The following is a 22,925-nucleotide window of genomic DNA, read 5'->3' as shown; positions in this document are numbered from 1 at the left end:
TATGGATGGTTTCATGGTCATTTACATATTTCACATATTTCATAGTTCATATACTTACATATTTCACAATACAATGCTATACTTTAAATATGTGTAGTTTATTGTATCCATTTCATCTTATTAAGTGCTTTTACAAACTAATGAATTGATCAGATCTTTTTTAAACTAATGAATTGGTCAGAATGTTAGATTTTTAACTCATTTCCAATTACTGAACTGGCCACAGTAATTACTAAGACAAACACAACTCAGGGTCTAAGATTTCATGCCTTCTAAACTATCAAGAGTCTCACTGGCTTGATTAAACACAAAGAGACCTAGAAATAAATGCTTTTATTAAAAAAAAAAAAGAATCATATATTATATTACTAATAAAAATACATGATTTTTAGAACGTTTTCTAAATATAGAAATATCTGTACCACTCACCTACACATGCTTTTTCATGTTGTCTACATGATAAAACTTCCACAAGTCCATGAAGATGCTCTATTTAAGTCACAGCTTTGAAAACACATCCAGCATAACCAAAGCCTTTCCTGCGCAGTTATGGTGCTATATAAAACTCACAAGTGAATTACAGTAGCACGTTCTAAATTAACATACACTATTTTCCTTGTTATAATTTATAAATTATTTGCAAGAAACCAGACTGTACCGTGTTTATGAACATAAATGCATGAAGAAATTGCCTGTGTTTCACACCAGTCATTTACCTGCTGTATAACTCTGGGCAAGTTGATTCTTACCTTTATGCCTCTGATTTTTATCTATGGAAAAGGACAATAACACTATTTTTCTGACAGTCACTTACAAAGCCTCGTTAAACTGGGGCAGCTAGATGGCTCAACTTAATAAAGGCACTTACCTGACAATCTGAGTTCAATCCCTAGGACTCACATGGTAGGATAATCAATTCTAGAAAAGTTGTTCCCTGACTTTCATGTCAGTGCTTGCATCATACATGCATACATACACAAATATTTTTAATGTTTTCAAGAAACAATTCACTAAGATAGGCAGAAGGCACTTAGCACTGCATCTGGTTCATAATGAACACTCACGCCACAAGCTTTACTTATCATCATTATAAACATGCCCATGATTGTGATTGTGATTAGAGATTAAATCAATACATAAATCAATGCTATAGCTGACTATCTGAAAAGCACCAATGTGTCTACTAAGAATTCATGTAAGAGAAGGACTGAGTAGATAGATAACTTCTCCAAAGACAACATACAAATGACCAACGCTCATGAAAATGGAAATATAAATCAAAACTGTTTCAGGATGGCTATTATCAAAGGAAAAGGAGAAGATAGTAAAAGTTGACAATGACAAGGAGAAATTGGAAGCCTTGCACTTTGCTGACAAGACATTTAAATATTGCAATAAAAAGCTGGCAGTTTCACAAAAGTCAACTACAGAACTGCCATAAATCTGAGTTAGTATATTCAAATCTACATCTAGATGTATCTACAGGACTGGAAAGCTAAGGGTGGTCCAGTCATCTAAGAATGGAAAGCTGAGAATCAGATACCTGTATACCAAGCTCCTAACAGTATTACAGTAACTAAAAAGTGAACACAACTCAAGTGTCCATTAGCAAATAAATAGAAAAGCAAAATTCAACATACGTAATGGACTATTATTCATTCATAATAAAAAATAATGTTCCGCCAGGCAGTGGTGGTGGTGCACGCCTTTAATCCCAGCACTCGGGAGGCAGAGGCAGGCGGATCTCTGTGAGTTCGAGGCCAGCCTGGTCTACAAAGCGAGATCCAGGAAAGGCACAAAGCTACACAGAGAAACCCTGTTTCAAAAAAAACAAAAAAACAAAAAAAGAATAATGTTCTGAGAAGGTAATGAATGAGTCTTAATGACACACTTATCAAACAACACAGAAAACAAACATTGTATAATTTTACATATATGAAGTACATAAACTAGGTAAATTCAGACACAAAAACTAGAACAGAGGTTACCAGAGGCTGGGGTGGTGGTGTACAAGGCAGAATCATTATTTAATGTTAGAGAAATACCATTGTAGATGGTATTTGTTCATGTTGCAGATCATGAAAAGGTTTTAAATTTTTGCTGATGGTATGATGATTATAAGATTTGAGTGTGTTTGATGTCATTAAATTGTACACTTACAAAAGATTGAAGTTTTCTAATGTCTATCTCACAGTAGAAATGAATTAATGCAGAAGAATTTGTTACTCTAGCATCTTCACTTTAATTCCTGCAGTTTACCAATGAGGAACTCAGTTCTAACCCACATGGCTCTGAAAAAGGCAGAGAAGTTATGATAAATCAGACTGCTAAATTCTAAGACCATTTAGGAAACAAGAAGAACCTTAAACTACCAAGTGGTACTTTGTAACAAACAGAACCACAAACTGTGACCTAGAACAGGGTTTCTCTGTGTAGCCCTAGCTGTCCTGGAACTCACTTTGTAGACCAGGCTGGCCTAGAATTCAGAGATCTGCCTTTGCTTCCAAAATGCTGGGACTAATGGCATGTGCCACCACTGCCCGGCTTATTCTTTGCCAGGAGAAAAAACTACTTCAGAGCTCAGCTACTGACCACCTCACTTCATCAAAATATCTTTAGGAATCATTTTTGCATGATTAATTACTTCTCCAGCAAAATGAAGAAATGACTTACCATGTTCCCAAAGTCTCTTGAAAGAAAAATTCTTTCTAAGTATTTTGAGCTTACAGGGGAAAGGAAGACTTTGTAGGAAAAAAAATAACCTATAAATATACTCTAGGTAAATGGAATGACATTGGTTATAAGAGGGTATGTTATTATGTCAGTTAAGCTATAGGTAAGATGACTGCCCAACGGATGCTACAGACATCCTCTTATAATGAATGACACTCTGAAATGTTTCACAAAAAACAAAAGCCTCCAATATAAATGTTTAAAAATGTCTTTTCAAACTGTTTTAACTTGAACTTGCAAAAAAATAATAATTAAAAAGTCTTCTGGCATACACAAACCAGCAAAAGAAAAAATATCTGTGCACATCAAGTCCTTTAGCTTAGAAAACTGTGTAGTTCAACAGGGATCACTACAGGCAGCATAACTCCTCTTAGCCATTTAAGCAAGCTGGGTTCAAAAATTAGGACATAAACTCCAATTTCTGTAAAAAGGAAAACTAGTGAAAAGTCTTGTCCAAACTAGAAAATACTGAGAGTACACTCATTCTGTTTTTGCTTTGTTTGTGTGTTTGGGGTTTGGTTGGTTGGTTTTTCGGTTTTGTTGGGGTTTTTAGTTGTTTGTTTGTTTTTGTTTTCTGTGACTGGGTCTCACTATGTAGCCTTGGCTGGCCTGGAACTGGCTATGTAGACTAGGCTGCCTCAACCTCAGTGAAATTTTAGGTATGCAATACCATGCCCAGCCCAAATTCATTTTTTAAAATATGAAACATATATTTTGTTAGTTAGTAGTCTTCTTTTCAAGGCCTATCAATTGATGCAAACTAGTCAACCATAAAACCACTTGTACCAGGCTGGGGTTTTAGCTCAGTGGTAGAGCGCTTGCCTAGCAAGCACAAGGCCCTGGGTTCGATCCTCAGCTCAAAAAAAAAAAAAACCACTTGTACCAAACTGACCCAATTCTAACTAAAGCCAACTCATTTTCTGGCCCCCTCAAGGCACCAGACATGTATATGAGAACAGACATACATGAAATCAAAATACAATACTCATAAAATAAAATAAATTTTTTTAAAGATTTATTTATTTAGTATACAGAAGAGGGTGCCAGATCTCATTACAGATGATTGTGAGCCACCATGTGGTTGCTGGGAATTGAACTCCAGGATCTCTGGAAGAACAGTCAGTGCTCTTAACCTCTGAGCCATATCTCCAGCCCATAAAATAAATTTTTAAAGTAAAAATAAATTAAAATATGTCACTAATCAAAATAAGTATCACTGAAAAATGATTCCAGTTTTGAAGACCAATCTTAAAGCATTAAGACCCTGAGGCAATTTAATAAACACTGAGTAATATGTAAGGAACTCCCTGAAGCTATATTGTAAGTAGCAATATGGCATCAAGTCTTAAAATTATGAACCACGTTTTCTATAACACTAGCATAATTTCTTTTCAGGAAGGTTGCACCAACTTGACACTAAGTCCCAGGTCTCTGGAGACATTTCAGCCTAAGGAAATAGAAGCTCTGTTCAAATACTTGGACATAAAGACATTTGCTACTCTAGCATCTTCACAAACATCTGAAATAGGGCTAAGCTGCCTAACAACCAACACTACCAAAAAATAAATACTGAAATGCATTAATGTCTAAAAGAGATAATCGTTTGAATAAGTTAAATAGTTAGTAATGATTATAACTTAATCACTAGCAAATTATATTTCCATATTGTAAAACTTCAGTAATGAAGCAGGATAATACTGGCTCACTAATATAAAGAGAACAAGAGACCTGAAGAGAAAATCTTGAAGCCTTGATTCATAGAACTTCTGAGTAATCTCAACTGAATGTACCAGGCTCTGCTGACTCCCCATGGGAAGGAAGCCTTGCCTTGGAGGAGGTGGGAATAGGGGTCTAGGCTGGGGGGAAAGGGGTGCTGGGGGACTGGAGGAAGGAAGAGAGAGGGATCTGTGGTTGGTACGTAAAAATGAATAGAAAATTTCTTAATAATAAAAAAAAGAAAAATAATAATATTTCTTTTTTTAACCTTTCACACAGTTAATCAAAAAATTTAACTCCTCATATTTGGAAAGTCAGGCATGTTTCATATACTGCTGATGAATTACAAACAGATAAACTTCTGAAGGAAGGCAAAGTGGCAATGTTTTTCAAAAGTACATACTTATCCAGAAATTCTATGGATTTTTATTATAGATATAATTGCACATAAGCAAAACGGCTTACATTCAAGATTATTCACCAAAACATCATTTGTAACTGCAAAACCTGGAGACTAATTAAGCAAATTATGATTAATCTATGCATTATACACTATTAAAAAATAAGTATCTCAGGCCACAAGTGGTGGCTTACACCTTTAATCCCAGCACTCAGGAGGCAGAAGCAGGCAGATCTCCGAGTTCAAGTCCAGCCTGTTCTACAGGGTGAGTTCCAGGAAAGCCAGGGCTACACAGGGAAACCCTGTCTCGAAAAACCAAAATTTAAAAAAGAAGAAAAAAATGAGGCATCTCTTTACAATGTGATAGAAAATATATGCCAAACATATTAATTACTAGAGGAGAAATGAGAATTATAGATCAAATCAATGCTTGTAATTGGGTTGTCACACAGGAAATGAATATAAACAGTAAAAATTTATGATACTATCAGCCCAAATATAAAACAATTAAAAGCCCACTTCAGACCCCTGAGCTCCTACAAACTGGCCCACCATCTCATTAATATCATGAAGTAAAAATCCTCTTTTTCATTTTTAAACAGGTCTCATTTTGTAACCCAGTCTGGTCTGGAACTCACTATGTAGTCCAGGTTGGCCTCAAACCTGTAGCAATTCTCCTGCCTCAGTCTCTTGAGTACAGGAATTACAGGCATATAACCACCATTCATATCCAGAAATTTTTGTTGTGGTGGTGTTTTTTGTTTGTTTGTTTTAATTAAATTTCTTGATTCCTACTTAAGGCAGAATTTTTTAAGTTTTCCCTCAGTACAGTCCAACTAGGAGCAGGAAGATAAATAAAATTTTCAATGATTTATTGGTTCTGTGAAGCAAGTAGAGGGGCTAGAAAGGGGAGGTGAGTGACAACTCAAGAAACAATCATTTATACTTTTTAAATTTTAAAACAAAGGAATGTAGTGCCTATTTTCTAAAATTTCCTTAAAATACCAATTCAGATCACAATTTAAAGAATTTATACCTAAAGAGCTAAGACAAAATAGATGAAAAACATGGAATTTGTCTTCTGGTCTACCTCGAAAGGATTGCTGAGATTATTCTCATCCTCCTGCTTTGTGGATGTTTTTGTTCATTTTTGTTTTTTGTTACCTAGGTAATGGTACTTCCAGCATTTCCCTTAAAGACTGTGAAACTAACAATCTGGTATTTCTCACTGTAGAATTTTCCTAACCTTCTGTTTCAAAAGGTCATCTCCCTAAGGGAAGCAGTAAGATCTAGAAGCTAAATCAGGAGGCTAAGGAATCTGAGGTTAAGAGTTCCAATCCTGACAAACTGTGGAATTTGTCTCCAATTTTGGAAATAAGCTAAACTTCCTGAGCCAGTTTCTCTCTGGCAAAGACATCTTTTAAAGGACTGTTTTGACAAAGATTTAGCACTATTGACTTTAAAATTTCTTTTTAACTTTTTACACTACTCTGAATTTTGTTTCCTTGTTTTGGTAGGTATTGTCTTCTACATTATCCACAATGCCACTCTATATCCATAAGTATTACCAAACCTTTAGCCTCAGGAATGGGAAAGCCTACTGAAAGTAACATACTGATGCTAGAACTTGAGCAATATTGAAGATAACTATAGATGAATAAAAGTAAAATCATGATCTAAACTAGAACCTTGGCAGAAAGACAAATGAAAAACTAATAAGAGTAATTTGGTAAGAAAGGGTAGAAAATTTAATTTCCTAATATCTAATTGTGTGGCAGAAATAAGAACAATCATAACTTCAATATAATAATCTAGCAAATGGGGACTGGAGAGATGGCTCAGTAGTTAAGAGCACTTGTTGCTCCTGCAGAAAATCTGGGTTTGATTCCTAGCACCCACATGTGAATTACAGCCATCTACAACTCCAGTTCCAGTGGATCCAAAGCCCTTTTCTGACTTACACAGTACCAGGCACACATGTAGTGTACACACATACACACAGGCAAAAGATTTGTACAAATAAAGTACAATAATCTAACAAATGAGGTTTTGCTACCCCTTCAAAGGTTTGTTTTCTTACTGTATACTTATTAACATTTGCTGATTCCTTTCTATTTTCTTTCAAATACTTCTTCAAGATTGCCTTTTCACTAGAAAATAAGCTATATTAAATCTGTAGAGTTCTCTACCTACTGCTCTTCAGCAGTACTTGGTAGCCTTTGGGAAGAAAGGTGGTTTTTCACAATCATCAGAGAGCAATTATCCCTCTGCCAAAAGCAGTGAAGTAATTCAGTAGTGCCTTCAGCACACCCCAACTCCTCTCTCTAGTTGACAAGACTGAACACCTCTAGTTACTTCAAAGTTTTCACAATAAAGTAGAATAAGGGAACAAATGGTTAATTTTTTTCTGGATTAACTCAGACATCAGTTGATGCTTTTTTTTTTTTTTTTGTGGTTAACCTACTTAAAAGGTGATCAGATCACTTTGTGCTATGGAAGAGAGCAACTGTAAAGAACAATTACATAAAACCCTATGGTTCAACTTACCTCACCCTTCTTTCTAATGAAAACAAAAGAATCAGAAACCACTGCCTTGCCACTTTAGTAATCTCAGGAAAGCCTACTGTCTTAGTCATGTGAGTTCCTTTTCCTCAGGAATGACAGAAATTTATTTCCATCAACATAATAGAACACAATTTTACGAGCACTCAAAAAACTGGGTATGGTGGCTTATGCTTATAATATCAGCATTCAGAAGGCCACAACAAAGAATCGTCACAAATTTTAAGGCAGCCTGTGCTACATAACTAGTACCAGGTCAACCTGAAATACAGATTAATAACCTTTCTCAACAACAACAAATATGACTACTCAATTTTACGATGTGAAAAAGATCAAGGCAGTTGTTGCATATGTTTAGATTACTTATATTGGAAAAATTGTATAAATCCTTCTTTCTAAATCTGTGATCTAAATCCACAAAATTCTGAAAACCTCAGCTTTGTTGTTATCTTCTCTCACAGTAGTCTCTAACCTACACTAATGCAGTTATTTACAGTCTTTAGAGCACTTAGTTTGATTGCAGAAATATTAACATGACTGATTCCTGACGATTTCTCTAAATGCCAAGTAGAAATTTTATGTCACTGTGCATATGATATATATATATACATTTTTTGGTTTTGGTTTTGTTTTTGGTTTGGTTTTGGTTTGGTTTGGTTGGTTTTGGGGTTTTGTTGTTGTTGTTGTTTTGGTGCCTGTCCTGGAGCTCACTCTGTAGACCAGGCTGGCCTCGAACTCACAGAAATCACCTGGTTCTGCCTCCCAAGTACTGGGATTAAAGGTGTGCCACCACTGCCCGGCCTATATATCAGTTTTCTAAAGTCACTTTTTAATTCTAAACTGTTTAATGACTGAGGAAGCTATAGATATATAATTTGAGTCAATGAAAGATACTATAAGTCTATGAAAATAAGGTAGTAATGAGTCAATGACAGAAATTAGAACTTACTAAGATAATATAAAAAATTTTTCACTACTGTCTACAAACTGAACATTAATAGAACATACAATATGAGAAATTTTCTCTCAAGAAAACAGAGCTATTTGAATTTAAAATTATATGAAGTTTTCTTGGAAGTTCTCTACGGTCTGAAAGGAGAACTCATTTATTTGTTTCTTACTATGTAGCCTACACTGGGCTTGAACTCAAGATTCTCCTCACTCAATTTTCCCAGTGCTAGGATTATAGATCTGTACCACCACCCACAGTTGGTAAAGAACTCTTAATACATATAAAACGAATTTGGAGGGACTGAGAAGATGGCTCAGTGGGTTAGAACAGTTTCTCTGCAAGTATGAGGAACTGATTTCAAATCCCCAGCACTCACATAAAAGGCCAGACCTAGGTAGGCATGTCTGCGACTTAAGCACTATAGACAGAGACAGACAGATCTTTGAGAGCTCACTGGCCAGCAGACTAGCCAGCCCAACAAAAACATATAGATTTTGGCTCAGTGAGAGACACTATCTCGTAATAAAACCAAGAGATCACATCTAGCTCTGGCCCCCATATGTGCACACATGTATACACAAATGATTTGGACATCAACATTCAGAACCTATTCCAGATTATAAATATTGGACTCAAGCTTAAGAATCTAAGAATTTCTAAAATGGTTACTCATTTGTAATAGTTCAACTAACAATATTGAGAAAATTAAAACACCTAAGTAATGTGAACATGTTTGGGGATGTGTATGATACATATTCACTGATCATTCTTCTACCAAATTATATAGAACGCCAAAAACATTCTTCAGACTTGATTGAACAACTTCATTCATGTATACATTATTACAAAACAGGCTACATATTGAAGCATGTAAGAATGAGTGATTGAGGGTAGGGGATGCAAAAAAAAAAGGAAAGAAAAGAAAAGAAAAAGAATTATTCACTAGTAATATCAAAGTTAACCAAAAACATCCTATATAAAAAGCCAGTGAGTGAACCACATCTAATTCATAGTGAGCCCAAATGAAGCCAGGTGTTCTTTGAAAGCCTTTAATCCCAGAGCTCAGAAAGCAGAGGCAGGTGGGTCTCTGAGTTACCAGCCATCCTGGTCTCAGAGCAAGTTCTAGGACATCAGAACTACAAAGAGAAACCCTGTTTGGGATGGGGGGAACCATAATAGACCGAAGTGAAATAGCTTCCTGGACTTGCTGATAATTATAACATCTTAAATAAATACCAAGTCTCTAGAAGTGTAAAAACTAGACTTCGTCTTTAATTCCTAAAACATATTAAATATATACTACAGCTACATAAGACTTCCATCCCATTAGCTCACAGGAGAAATGCTTACCAACTCCCACTATCTATATTTCTAGCAGTCCATGGTACTTAATGCAGTATAATTAATTTCCTTTTTCTTGTGTTTGCTGAAATAGTACCTACCAACTTTTAGAAACTTTCCAGCAGGTTCCTTTTGCAATCAGTAAAAACAGAGATCTACACTAACTTAATGATAATGTTGTTACTTATTTTATTAACTAAATACTTTAGATACATCCTAGTGGTAAAATGAAAATTTTAAAGTACATGATTTCTTGTTCACTCTTTAATGTACTTGGTTTCTAACGCTCTAAGAGTGATCAGTGAACACATTTGCAAAACCTGTTACACCAATGAGTGCAGAGCACTACCACAGACAATTCTAGAGTGGCTTAAACCGATCCTGGGGTAGCCTGCTCTTGCCATCCATTCACGGTGTAGGAGTCCGTTTTCATGTTCTCATTGTTTACCAGAAAGCATAGACAGTAAGGCTGACTTTACCGCTCCCGTTTCCTTTTGCTAGCCTGCTGAGCTTTTGCAGCCAATTGACTTTGCTTTGACGCTATAAATATCTGGGAAATGTTCTGCATTTGATGCTCTTGGATTCTGAATCCATATTTAGCTGTTTGTGGCATGTCTTTGTTTAAGCTACTCTACCACCCATAAAATCAATCAGGTTGAGTTCTAAATGGTCAAGGGGAGATGAATGAATATTCATCACCTATTTACTATGAGGCAAAGGACCAATCTGCTGACCTGATGACAATAAAGAAGGTGACAAGGTAAGAATATAACAAGACAGACTACCTAGTGTCAAAAATTTATACTCTTGACAAGACATAGGAACAATTATTGTAATACTGAAATGAAAGATTTTACTCAAATAAAGGACAGTATAAACATTTTCTCTTAGCTGTGTCTCAAAGACTTGCATTTATTTGTGTTTTAAATATAGATCCACCTACTACAAAGCTCTGAACATATTACAAAGAAGTTTTCCAAATCATGGCAATACACAAAGCTCTGGATGTATTATTATTCAAAGAGCCAAACCTGTTAACCACAAAGTAAAAATAGTGCCAGTCTTCAGATTTGTGATGTAAACTAAGAAAACACTGCTCCTAAAAGTTCCTGTGCAATATCCTTAAGAAGGGAGGAAAGTTTTAGTTTTTTTCAAAGAAAGGTGAGCTGCAGCAGCATCCGGCATCACTCAGTACCATTTTTACCTTTAAGATCCTGTAGATCTCCACTCTGTGTAAGCCAGACCTGAGCAGTTTCCCAACCTACCTTCCAAACGTGTGACAACATCCCAAGCAAATATCATTCTCACTCTGACTTTGCTTCTCTCAGTTCAGTTCACTGGCCTTTGAATGAAAATGCTCCCCAAGAGTCCTCCTGACGTGAGGATTTCAAAAGCACTGACTTGAGAGTTTGCTCAGTGGCTGGCTTCAGAAGTGAGGATAGAATGTGTAAGCCAAGTAATAGTTAAACAATGGGATCAATTACACCAGATTCCACATTTGGTGCACAAACTTAGTGCCAAGTAGTTAAAACTATTTGTCCAAAGTTAGAGAACCAATTTGTGACAAAGCCAGAATTAAAAAGCCAGGTACTCAACCTCCAGTCATGTATTCTACACCAAGTTCCCATGGGTTTCTTTGAAATAGGTGAACCACAATGAAAAAAAAAATCTCTTTAAATTATGTAGAAGATCAAATATGACCCAACAGAACCAGTTTTGAAACACAAAGCAAACAAGAAACAAGAAAAAATAAACTAATATTCCTTAAAATTTTACTTTCCAGCTGGGCCTGGTGGCTTGTGCCTTTAATCCCAGCACTCAGGAAGTAGAAACAGGCAGATCTCAGTGAGTCTGAGACCAGCATGGTCTACATGTCAAGTTCCAGGCCAACCAGGGCTACACAGTGAGAACCTGTCTAAATAATAAATAAATATGATTTTAAAAACTGATTTCCCACATTCTCAAAGAATCACACAACAGACTATTTCAAAACTATCCCAAAACAGGCAAGAGTCACTTAGTTTGGAATGTTTGTAACCAACTAGGGTCAATCTAAGCAGTGTCCAGGATGAACTTCCTTAGAAGAGAAGCAGCAGTGTTAGACAGTAAGTAAAAACAATTTTAATTAGCTGACATAAATCATACATTTAAAAAAAAGAGAGAGATAATGCAGGAGGAATTCTGCCACTTGGCAGAAAAATGTTCCCTCTTTAATACCTTCTGTGTATAATGTGTATGCATGTAAGCCAACTACTCCAGATTCCACACTACATGCAGAAACCGGGAAACACAGGGTTAAAAACAACTTGCACAAAGTTAAGTGACAACCAATCTGTAACAAAACCAAAAAGAAAACCATCAGGTTCTCAGCCCTAGCTGTATGCTACTAATTTCTAGGTGTAGATGTGTGTGGCAGGGTGTGTTTTACGTGTGAATGCAAAACCATGCTTACAACAAGTTGAGTTCTAGAACAGGCTACCACTATCAAAACAATAGTATGAATGTATATAGGTTACATATATGTGCAAGATGATATTTAAAGTAACAGCTACAACAGCCAAGTTTCTGAACACTCATTTACCAAATTATCACATATTCTTAAGAGTACCATGGTCCTATCTCTAACATCATTAAAAAAAAAAGTATATGCAGACAAGGAGATAAAATAGCAAAATGTAACCACAATGTATTCCAATTTATACTAATTTTTAGACTCTCATCGACCTTTGTTATAAGTGATCAGCTAAACTGAATTAGCAGACAAGTGGACTATTGGGCACCAAAGCTTTTAAATCTAACTTGCTGAGAATGAATTGAGTAACTCTGCATCAGTTCCTATTTCTTTGCTTTAATTCCTACACACACACACACACACACACACACCAGCAAAATACAAAGCGGTACATACAGAAATTTCTAAGAACTAGTCATAAGAGAAGTTGCTGGGTTTTATAATTGAAGGGACCTTTACAGAATATTTAATCCAATCCACTCACTTTATAGATAAGGAATCTGAGGCCAAAAAGTGACCTAATCTGCCCTAAATTGTTTAATAATTTAGTGACAACTGAGGCAAGAACTCAAATGTCTGAGATCTTTCTCACAGAGATGTACATGAAGTCTTGACGTCCACTAAACTGTTCAAAAGACAACTTGTAAACCATGCAAAAGTTGATCTTGAATTGTAAAGCATAGACCCTATTTGGAAGTATGAAAGCAAAAAATAAATGTAATATGCTGATTACTAATGGGTTTAGATGCACATGACTGCAGAATAGCATTTCAACACTGTATCCCAGATGCTTCAAATTGGTCACCTTCTTCTATTCAGGCACATTTATGGCTTTTACGGTCACGAGAGCTAAAGTGATAAACATCTTGCTATTTCAATATTTTGGAAAGCCACAACTAAACTGTGAATGCACACTACAAATCCTTGAGCTATGCGTTTTCAAAACCAGCATGTTTAATGTTGCCACAGCCTTACCTTAATAGAAAACCATCATTCAGTTTTCATTTAAAAGGTGGTTACTAGGAATGCAGAAAGGGAAAGTTTTTCGTGTGTTCATCACTTTAAACCTGCTGAGTGGCAACCCGGTCGCTTTACAAAGAAAACCAGAAACAATAGTGCAATCCGAAACAATCTACGCACTCAGGATAAGTGGAGGGTAAGGTTCAAAGAAAAGCTGTAGATAAATCTACTGCTACCAAACCCTTGAATTTGGGCTGGGGCTCGCTCTCTCGCGCTCTGTTTTGTTTTCATCCATTAGCTCATCTTCTACTAAGCTTTTTCGTATCTTCGTTCCCACACTTGCTTCCCTCGACAGGAAGGAAATGAAATCCCATTCACTGGTTTTGTGCCTTGTTTCATCAAACCTTCCTAAAGACTCAGAAGCAAGTGCCCCTTAATTAATCACCTAAGAATTACGTCTGGATAGCTCAACTCCATAAACTTACTGTGGATATCTAAAGAGGACCCAAGATCCTCCTGAGTCACATACCCAGGCGCTATATTGGATAAACTTGTCAAAAAAAAACCATTTCCTGAAACAAAAAAAAAGGGAGGTAGGCAGCTGACCTAGGACAGATGGGGACAGAGAATGCAACGGAGCCCGAGGAAAGAGAAGAAACGCCGGCCTTTAACACAGACGGCCTGTGATCCTTACCGTACACCCGGACCCAGCTCTGCTGCTGACACACCGACTCCAGAAGGATCCGATCCAGCATGCCACCGGCCACTGCCCCGCTGACTGGGACGACCGCGTCCAGATCCTCCGGGGGCAGCGGCGAGTCAGACTCCAGCCCCGGGAACATCTCCGGCCACGACAGCGCCTCCGCGGCTCCTCCGGACGACGGGGAGAGCTCCATGGTGTCCCGGGGGGAGCAGGCGGCGGCGGCGGCGGGTCGGGCTCCCTGGCTGCGGGAAAGGGACGACGGCGCGGCCACCAGCACCCGAGCGGCAGCGGGCGCCGACGCCGCTCACATCCTTCCCCGCCGCCCACCGCCCGAGGGCCGGGCGCTGCAGCCCACCTGCAAGCGGAGGGTGGGACCCCGGCCGGGAGGCGGGTCCAGCGTGGCCCGGAGCGGAGGCGGGACCCGGCTCAGGTGCGGGTCCGGAGCGGACGCGGAGCACCGGGGAGCGCGGGCTCGCCTCCCGCCCCCGCCTAGCCCTCCTCAGCCCCCGCGGGCGCGTCCGAGGGCCGCCCGGGCTCGGGCTGAGGATGGAGCGCGGCCAGGCAGGGCTGGGCTCGGGGGCGTCGCCGCCAGGGGCCGCCCCCTCTGACCGGCTCCCGCCGCCGCCGCCGCCGCCGCCGCCGCAGGGGCTCAGAGCGCCCGGCTCCCTCAGCCAGAGGGGCGCGCCCGGCCCGGCTTCTGTCCGCCTGGCGTCTCCTTGCTCCTGCGGAACGCGCAGGCCGGCCCGCTAACTCTCAGGCCGCCGCTCCGGCCGCTGCTCGGGCTCCGGCTCGCGCTCCTCTGAGAAACCCACAAGCCCGGCAAGCCGCGGCGCTGGCGGCGGCGGCGGCGGCGGCGGCGGCAGGCGGCATCCCAGGGTGATAGGCCGGAGCAATCGAGAGCCGAGCGCACGGCCGCGTGTGCAATCCAGTAGCCGAGCGGAGGAGGAACTGCCGCCGAAGACAGCAAAAATCGGGTACCGAAAGACTCATCGGGCCAGGCCCGCCCACTTTCCTAAGACTGTCCCGCCCGACCAGCTCTCTGTGCGGGGATCCTTGAGCTGCTGCTGCTGCTGGAGGCTGAGACGGTGTGGGGAGGCGGAGAGAAAAGGGGGTGCGGGAAATTTAAAAAGATGGGAAAGGCGCTTCCCTTTTTTTCTGAGCCCCTTCCCTGTTGATTTTTGGGCCAACGCTTCTTTCTTCTCGAACGAAGAAATTGAAGACCCCGCTGTATTTAACAGCCGTCTTAGGGGAAACGCCATCATTCTTCCAGAAGGGAGATCTGGACCCAGTTCTTGGATTCTGAGATCAGTGCGAGATCCCCCGCTTTGCGCCCTGTCCGCCCTGGAGCTGGATTTGTCATCAGTTTAGAATAGCTTGGCTATGATGTGTGGTGTGGATGGATGGACGGGCCTCACAAGTACATGAAATGCCCCAAAGCCCCGGCTTTAACCAAACAAGCTTCTCTTTTTTTGCCTTTGATCTTTGTGCAATCTGTTGGCTTTCTCTTTTCCTCTAACAGTCTCACTTGTGTTTTATTTTTGGTTTATTTGTAAACTGTCTGCCTCCTTAACGTTGGATTCATTTTGTGTCCACCCAAGAGATTGCAGGCAAAATAATAGTAATAATTTCGAATAGAACATTAGAAATTTAAATTGTATTGGCACATCATAGATATTCAACAATTCATGAACGTGGCTATTTCAAACCGAGCAGAAGTTTTCCGTAATTAGATGCTGCTTTATTTTTTAAAAAAATCTTTTGAGGGAGGATTTTTGTTTTGTGCCCCAACCCACACCAGCCCTCTTTCTCTCTACTTTGAACAGCAAGACCTCTATAAGAGGCCAATGTAGTTTTTGGCATTCTGGTGTGTTTTGAGCTTTATGGAAGATACGTTTTGTAATTTTCTCCCAACTCTTACCTAGAGTAATAGCATTTCAAAGCAAGAAGTGACCCTAGAGATCCTCTCATCCTGCTTTTTGTTTGACAGGTGCAAACAGGACAGTCCAGGACCTGGACAAACAGGACAGGTGCAAACAGGACCTGGCAAAGCAACCACTGGTGCAGCAGGTACATCTACAAGCTCTCAAGGATGCTGATTTCTTCCACTTTGATCCTTCAAGAACTCTGTGATTAGATTTGTTGATCTGTTGCTTGGCAGTGTAATGGAGTGATCCCTCCCAGTACGTAGAAACCCACTTGCTTGCCATCTGACTGCATAGTCAGTGGTCCAGTTCCAGACCATCATACGTTCTTTAGTAAATGAGAGGTGTTGAATCAAGGAGTTACAGGGCCCGGCAAAACTGGGGGAGAGGGGCAGGTGTTGTTAATTTTTTGGTTTTTGGTAGTGGTGGTGGGTGTTTTTTTGTTTGTTCATTTAGGGGTTTTTTGTTTGTTTGAGGGTGGTGTTTTGTTTTGTTTTGTTTGTTTGTTTGTTTTTCCTTTTTCAAGACAGGGTTCCTTTGTGTAACAGCCCTTGCTGTCCTGGAACTTGCTTTGTAGACCAGGCTGGCTTTGAACTCCCAGAGATCCACCTTCCTCCGCCTCCTGAGTACTAGGACTTAAGGTGTGAACCACCATGCCCAGACCATCTCCAATTTGTAAAGGTCTTTGAAAGGACATTGCTCCTTTGCAGTAGAGGGAGGGAGGGAGAGAAAACCCTCAACATAGGGTTTTCATTTGTATTAAATTATTGTTGATTTCTCAAGAGTAAGTGAAAATGAGCATCGGACATCAAATTTGAGTATCTACTATATAGATGGCATGTATTTACCCAAGCAATTATCCCTGAAGCAGCATTAGGAGTGGTACATAAAATTCAGAATGTCTTATTTTCAGAATTTGCTGTCGGTGTCATCATCCATGTTAAGAAAAAGGCTCTGCCAAACTCCCAATCAATCCTGCTTTTTTAATAACCCACTGTCTTTCTCCAGACCACTAAAGTGCTGGTCCCTACTTCACTTTGCCATCCTGAGCTCAGTCTAGCTTCAGGTCATCATCTAATTACCGAAGTAATAATATATGTCTGGAATTTATCTAATGTCTCTGGCTTTAAAAGAAAATACTTTAAAAACATAAACAGTAAATACTTCTGTGACAGAAGCAGAATTTTAAAAATCATCTTTAGCCGATGGGAAACAAGTTGAAGCATGGAGTAATATTAAACAATCTATCTGAAGATAATTAGATTAAAATGCCAGCCTTCTAAATGGCAGGATGGCATATACCTAGAATGCCTACTGGAAGTTAGAGGCAGGAGGATCAGGAGTCAGGGTCACCCTTAGGTACGTAGAGATTTGGAGACCAGCCTGGCTACTTGACTCTGAACAAAATACAAACAGGAAACTTTTAGTAGCCTAATTTTTAAATTTATTAATAAATCTGCATTCTTAAGGATTTTTGTTTTGCTGCAGGTAGAGTTCTGATATTTGTGGAAAATGTGTATTTTTGCAAGTGATTATCATTAAAAAAAAATAGAAAAAAGTTATAAACCAATTTGTATTGGTAGACATAGTTAATGCTGCTTGAATTTGTACCTGTGGCATCTCTGTGATATAATCCCGGATTTTAAGGTGAAGACAGACTTTTGGGCGATAAAAATCTTAGTTTGCAGACAGACCTTGGTGTGTGAACAACAAAAGAGCTGGAGATTCATGTCCTCACCTGTGGCCTCCCATTTGCTTTGCTCTCTTTTGGAGACCTTTAGAGATGATCAGCACGTGCATAGTCATTGGAACTCTTAGCCCCCAAAGTCAAACCCAACAACTGGGACAAGTGGGAACTGAAATTGGGAACCTGTGGAAGGATGTGAGGATTGAGGGGAGGAGTTACCTAGGTGATGATCCAAAAATCAAAATCTAGGAACAGTCTGAGATTTCTAAAACATTGGTTGTGAGTATATATCACTAATCTTAAGGAGAGATGAGGATTTGGATCTTGGCAGTCACCACTTGAAGGGTAGGTGTGTGCTTGTTCATCTCCCCATCCACTTGTTAGAAAATGCACATACCTCAGGAGGTCCCTCATTTTTTTATACCCTCCCCCTTTCTCTCAACAAATAATCCCATAAACAGGAAGCCAACTTTTCAGCTGTGGCATGTCAGCACTCCCTTCCAGTATTCCCTTTCTTCTTGAACATAGGCACCTAGCACTTTCCTGATTGCATTCTAGAGTATCGGTCATAAGGGGAATGTTTTCAGACTTCCCATATATCTCTAATTCCCTGATAATCCAAGCACTTGTACGACTCTAAGTGTCAGTTGAATAGGGTTGAGTTTGGGATACCCATCTCTAACCCATCTGCAGTGCTGAGGTCCAATTAGTAGTTTATAAATGTTGAATGCATCCACCAAGATGCCACTTCCTGGATATCAGACTCAATGCTTCCCAAATAATCTCTTTATGTTCTCCCTTTCCCTCACCCAAACAGCCATCCCATCTCTAGTTTGTTAGAAAGGAACAAGTAGGTTTGACTTCAAACTTTCAGAACTAATCATCTGACACCCTCTCACCCCAGACCTGATTAGCTGTCCTCTTTCCTCTGGGGACTTTCCACTTAACAGTTTTATCTTACCTCCATATAGGTGCATTATCATAAAGCATAGTTCAGACCAGATCACATCTAAAACGAATTTTAAAGTCCTTGTTGCCTACAAAAGAAAAATGCAGAACCCTCCCAAGTTTAAAGGGACCACTCAAATGTGGTCCCAATATCATTGGGACCTCCTTGCCTCTATGCATCCAACTGGCATGGCTCACTGCCCCAAAATACCCAGATCTTTCCTTACTCCTACCTTCAAGGAAGCAACCTCATCAAATGCTGCTGGCTTCAATCAAGTCCTTCCTTATTCTTCAAGCTAGCAATGACCTCTGAGTTCCCATACCATTTGTCCCTGTTTCACTTCTGAGATCAATCATAATCAATATTGTGGTATAGTTTTTTGTGTAACTCTTAATATCCACATAAGAGGCTCTAAACACCATGAAGGCAGAGACTGTGTCACACATGTTTATTCCCCTACAACGTCTTTCTCATATCAGACTTCCATTGATATCAGAAACCAGGAAACAAAAAGCTAGATTAAGAGACAATGAAAACTTTGTTTGGTTCTTAGACATGTGGGACTGCAAAAGACATTAAAAACCAGTTTAATCAGTCCAGTCATTCCATTCATTTTATGCCCTGCCCCTCCTCAGTTGAAAATAAACATACCTTGCTAGGTATGATGGTGAATGCCTGTAGTCCCAGCTACTGAGGAGGATCACCTAAGTTGGAGACCAGCATGAGCCATACAGTAAGATCCCACCTTGAAATGAATTAGAATAAACACATCTAGGTCCTGAGAAATAACTAGACTTGCCCAAGGTCATATAACTAGAGACATAGGAAGAAGTCAGAGTTGAGTCTTCTGAATCTCAACCTATCCAGTCCAAAGCGTGAGTGCTTCCCACCCTTTTCTGTCCCTTTCTAAATAGCTACTTTCCTTATTGATGAAGGTTTTCTCAAGTAAAGCAAGTTTATTCTCTTACATATTACTTAAGCTTAAAGCATTTGTGCCACATTCTTGGCCCCACATATAATTTTAGCAAAATTATGCTTTTTTTTTTTTTTTTTTTAACCAAAGGACCAAACAGAGACATCAGAGGAACATCTGGTCTGATTCATCAGGGCAACAGCAACATTTCTATTTATACATGAGCACAGCCCTATCTTTGTAGCTCTCAGCTGTTGCTCATTGCTCAGTGTGTTCCCCTTTTCAACCTTGTCGATCCCTCATCAAGAGAGCATCCTGCATCCCGGGTTGTGAGCAGAACCTCATATAATAAAAGAAAATTACGTTCCTTAATTCCTTAAAGGGTTCTGCGTCTCAGAGAAACTCTCTCTCTACCTTTCCAGTCCCTCTGTTCCAGAGTATGTGATGGCAAGTCTCAGGTGGTCAGGTAGCTGCCGCTCATCCTACTGCACTCTTGGTAGAAAGATGAATGAAAACCATAGCTGAGCTGTAAGGTATGTTTGGAAGCAGATCGCTACAGAGAGTAAATGTTGTTAAGTAGGGAGCTGGGGCCTCACAGCAGCATGCGACAGTGATTTAAAAATCCAGAAGCTACATAATCGTAGGTAGGCTTATTAGTACAGAAAAGGAAGGAAGGAAGGAAGGAAGGAAGGAAGGAAGGAAGGAAGGAAGGAAGGGAGGGAGGGAGGGAGGGAGGGAGGAAGGAAGGGAGGGAGGGAGAGAGAGGGTACAGAGAGAAGGAAGGAAGCCAGGGTACCCTCTGGTACATAACCCTAAGAGAAAGCCACTACGTGTAGCAGCCACTGACGGTGCTGTTTGGAAAAACCATGGAGCATGCCAGAGACAAACAGCTTTCCACCAGTTACTTCTTCTTGGCAGAAACTCCTTTCAAAATTATGACCTCACCTCAGCATTCAGCTTCAGGAATTCAAAAAGGATAAAAACAGAGGGAACCACAATGGCCTCTGACATCAGGGTCTAATTAAAATCTCTTAAGATCTTAAGCACTGAAAATAATAAGGTGCCCAACTCCACCCTGTGTAATTTAAGAATTCATTGCAAAGTGTTGGAAAAGCAACAAAGTTATGATCCCCCACCCCAGAGACTACAACTACAGAATCTGCTCCAGAAACTGCAAATATAAAACTATTACATTTTTGCGGGGTTTGGTTTTGTTTTGTTCTGTTGTTGTTTTATATGCTCCTGTACACATCTGTTGAATGGTAGAGCTCTGCTTGGAATACAGAGTGACAGCATCTATTAAAGTACACAATGCAAGAGATGGGTCGTATTTAGCAAATTAGTTTCTATGTTATTCTAGTAACTACAGACACCAAGTTATTTCCCCCTAACCAAACAAATGACTTCTTTCTTAGCTTTATGGTTCTCATGGGTCTTCAGGGGGGGAAAAATGAAGTTAAAAAAAAAAAATCAGAGCCCAACAACCCTAAAGGAGAAATTTTTAAAAAGTATGATTCCATTGTCCTCTTGGTACCTTGAGAACGGTATCATAATAACTGGTCAGTATGTGTAGTTTACATTGACCTACTTTCATTTTGTAAAAAGGTGCCAAGATATCAGTTATAAGCCTAGAAATTTTTTGGTGGTGGTGGTCATTTGGTCCTTTGGTCTCAAAAAGATATTCTTGGGAGCACAAAACTGAAGTCTAGACACAAGTTGTCAGAAAATGACTTTGGAATTTGGGGTTCCTAAGATGTATGGCAAGACACACAGTGTGTTCTAGAAAGCAGCAGATAACTGAAGCAGGTTGGAGTAGGTCAGAGGGTCAAGGAAGTACACAGATGTTAGAAGGAACGTGTATGGACGCCAGCTGCTAAAATGGCGCTGCTAGAGATTCAAGCTCAGTCAAACCCTTGGAAGCCCCCAATCCTTTAGCTCTCATTGATGATTCCTGTCCCATTTCCTCCACTGAACATACCTCATGTATGCCTCTGTCTGTTAGACCTGGTCCACTCTCATCTTGAACATGTTTCTGCCTCCTACTTCTAGAAGAAAAATTAAGGGCACCAAACAAGATCTCCTTAAGTATCCCCCTACCTCTCCCATCTTTTGCACCCTCCCTTTTTTTTTTTTACAAAGTCTAGGTCCTCCTACTTCTCTCAAGTTTTAAAAAATTATTTTCTCTTCCTTGTGCTTTCAATAATGGCTCCTTCTTTGAATTCATGTTATCATCTTATCAAAAAGCTTTGGACCAATTCAGTGCACAGATGCTCAAAACTGTCCTTGAAATGCATCCAGAACACAAGCTAGCTGGATGGATAGATGGAAGGATGGATGGGTGGATATGGATAGATAAGTATACATAACAAACCAAGTAAAGCCAAATGCTATTTGGAGAATAAGTGGTAGGTACATGGGTATCCACAATATAATTCTTTTTAACTTTTCTTTCTGTTTAAATTGTCATAATAGCTTGCCGAGACCAAGCCTGGGTCACTCACTGACGTAGCTCAAAGCCCCAAGAAGGTCGGCATCATTGTGGTGCCTCTCTCCAGAAGATGGTAACAAAAATTGGAGTCAGCCAGCACACCAGGATCCTTTTTCCTCTGTGGCAAGACCAAGATAATAATGGTCACGGTCCTCTGGCCCTGTGGTTCTTTCATGAAAACAGTGGCTGGTGGGTCCTGGACCTATAACAGAACAGCACTTCTGCTGTCAAAATCACATCGGCCATCAGAAGACTGAAGGAATGGAAAGACCAGTGGAAATGCCATCATTTGAGCAGCCTTGGCCTACAATAGGTGATTTAACTCAACAAAATCATAATAAAAAGTGTTGGTGAGGGGTTGGGGATTTAGCTCAGTGGTAGAGTGCTTGCCCTGGGTTCGGTCCTAGCAAGCTCCAGAGGTGGGGGTGGGGGGAGTGCTGGTTGAATAAATCTTCTGACCTAGTACCTTCCTGAAGTCACCATAAGTCTCTCTTGTCTTTTTTTCTCTCTGAACTTTTGAAAGCATCTACTGTACTCATTGTCTCCACCACCTCCTTACCTTCTGGTAACTCTTTTTCTTCAGATATTTAAAAGAGAAATTAGGTGTTAAAGTTGAAATCCCCTTAGTACTCTGAACAATACCTTCCTCTTCTAGCTACCAAGATGTCCTTGCTGTTCTAATGTTGGTGTGTATTTCTCCCACACATGTGGATGTATGTGTACATGCAAATCCTTTGATGATTTTTTTCCTGTTGAATTTTTCACCTGTGTCTGTCTAAAATTTAAGCATATGCATATAAAACATATCCTAGACTTTACCTTTTGTGTGCAGTATTCTCAAGGTTTATCAACGTTATTACTTATGGTCCTAGTGCACTCCTTTAAAATGCTGTATAATTTTTTTTTATCATAAAAGAATCCATGGTCTGCTACTGAGTTCCCACTTTTTTTTTCACAAACAACAAAGAAGTAAGCATAGTTAAGGCACTTCTCATTGTTTGTAGATTTACATTTTTAAATGAAAAACTGAATTGGCATATTGTACAGTTTACATATATTCACTGTCACAAAATGCTGGCGAGTTGTT

General features: G+C 39.7%; 1 protein-coding gene and 1 long non-coding RNA gene across 7 annotated transcripts in view; one reads left to right on the top strand and one right to left on the bottom strand.

Annotated features, from left to right (window-relative positions):
• The window catches only part of Rasal2 (RAS protein activator like 2), a 300,247-nt gene extending 286,103 nt beyond the window's left edge, over positions 1-14,144 (bottom strand). For all 4 annotated transcript variants that reach the window (XM_036202086.1, XM_036202087.1, XM_036202088.1 and 1 more), the window contains exon 1: positions 13,871-14,144. In XM_036202086.1, coding sequence (XP_036057979.1) covers positions 13,871-14,072 — 202 coding nt within the window. In that variant the 5' untranslated portion in view covers positions 14,073-14,144. The remainder of the gene's footprint in view (positions 1-13,870) is intronic.
• A 363-nt stretch (positions 14,145-14,507) lies between these two features.
• Positions 14,508-22,210, top strand: LOC118592968. Of its 3 annotated transcripts, XR_004946176.1 has the most exons (4): positions 14,508-14,853; positions 15,867-15,946; positions 19,773-19,883; positions 21,823-22,210. It is a non-coding gene; the product is annotated as an uncharacterized LOC118592968 (long non-coding RNA). The 3 variants fall into 3 exon arrangements; XR_004946175.1 differs by lacking the exon at positions 19,773-19,883; XR_004946177.1 differs by lacking the exons at positions 14,508-14,853; positions 19,773-19,883 and adding an exon at positions 14,865-14,990.
• Positions 22,211-22,925: the final 715 nt, after the last annotated feature.

The sequence above is a fragment of the Onychomys torridus genome, chromosome 11 (assembly GCF_903995425.1).
Source record: "Onychomys torridus chromosome 11, mOncTor1.1, whole genome shotgun sequence".
NCBI classification, from domain to species: domain Eukaryota; kingdom Metazoa; phylum Chordata; class Mammalia; order Rodentia; family Cricetidae; genus Onychomys; species Onychomys torridus.
This window is presented reverse-complemented; position numbering and strand designations above follow the sequence as displayed.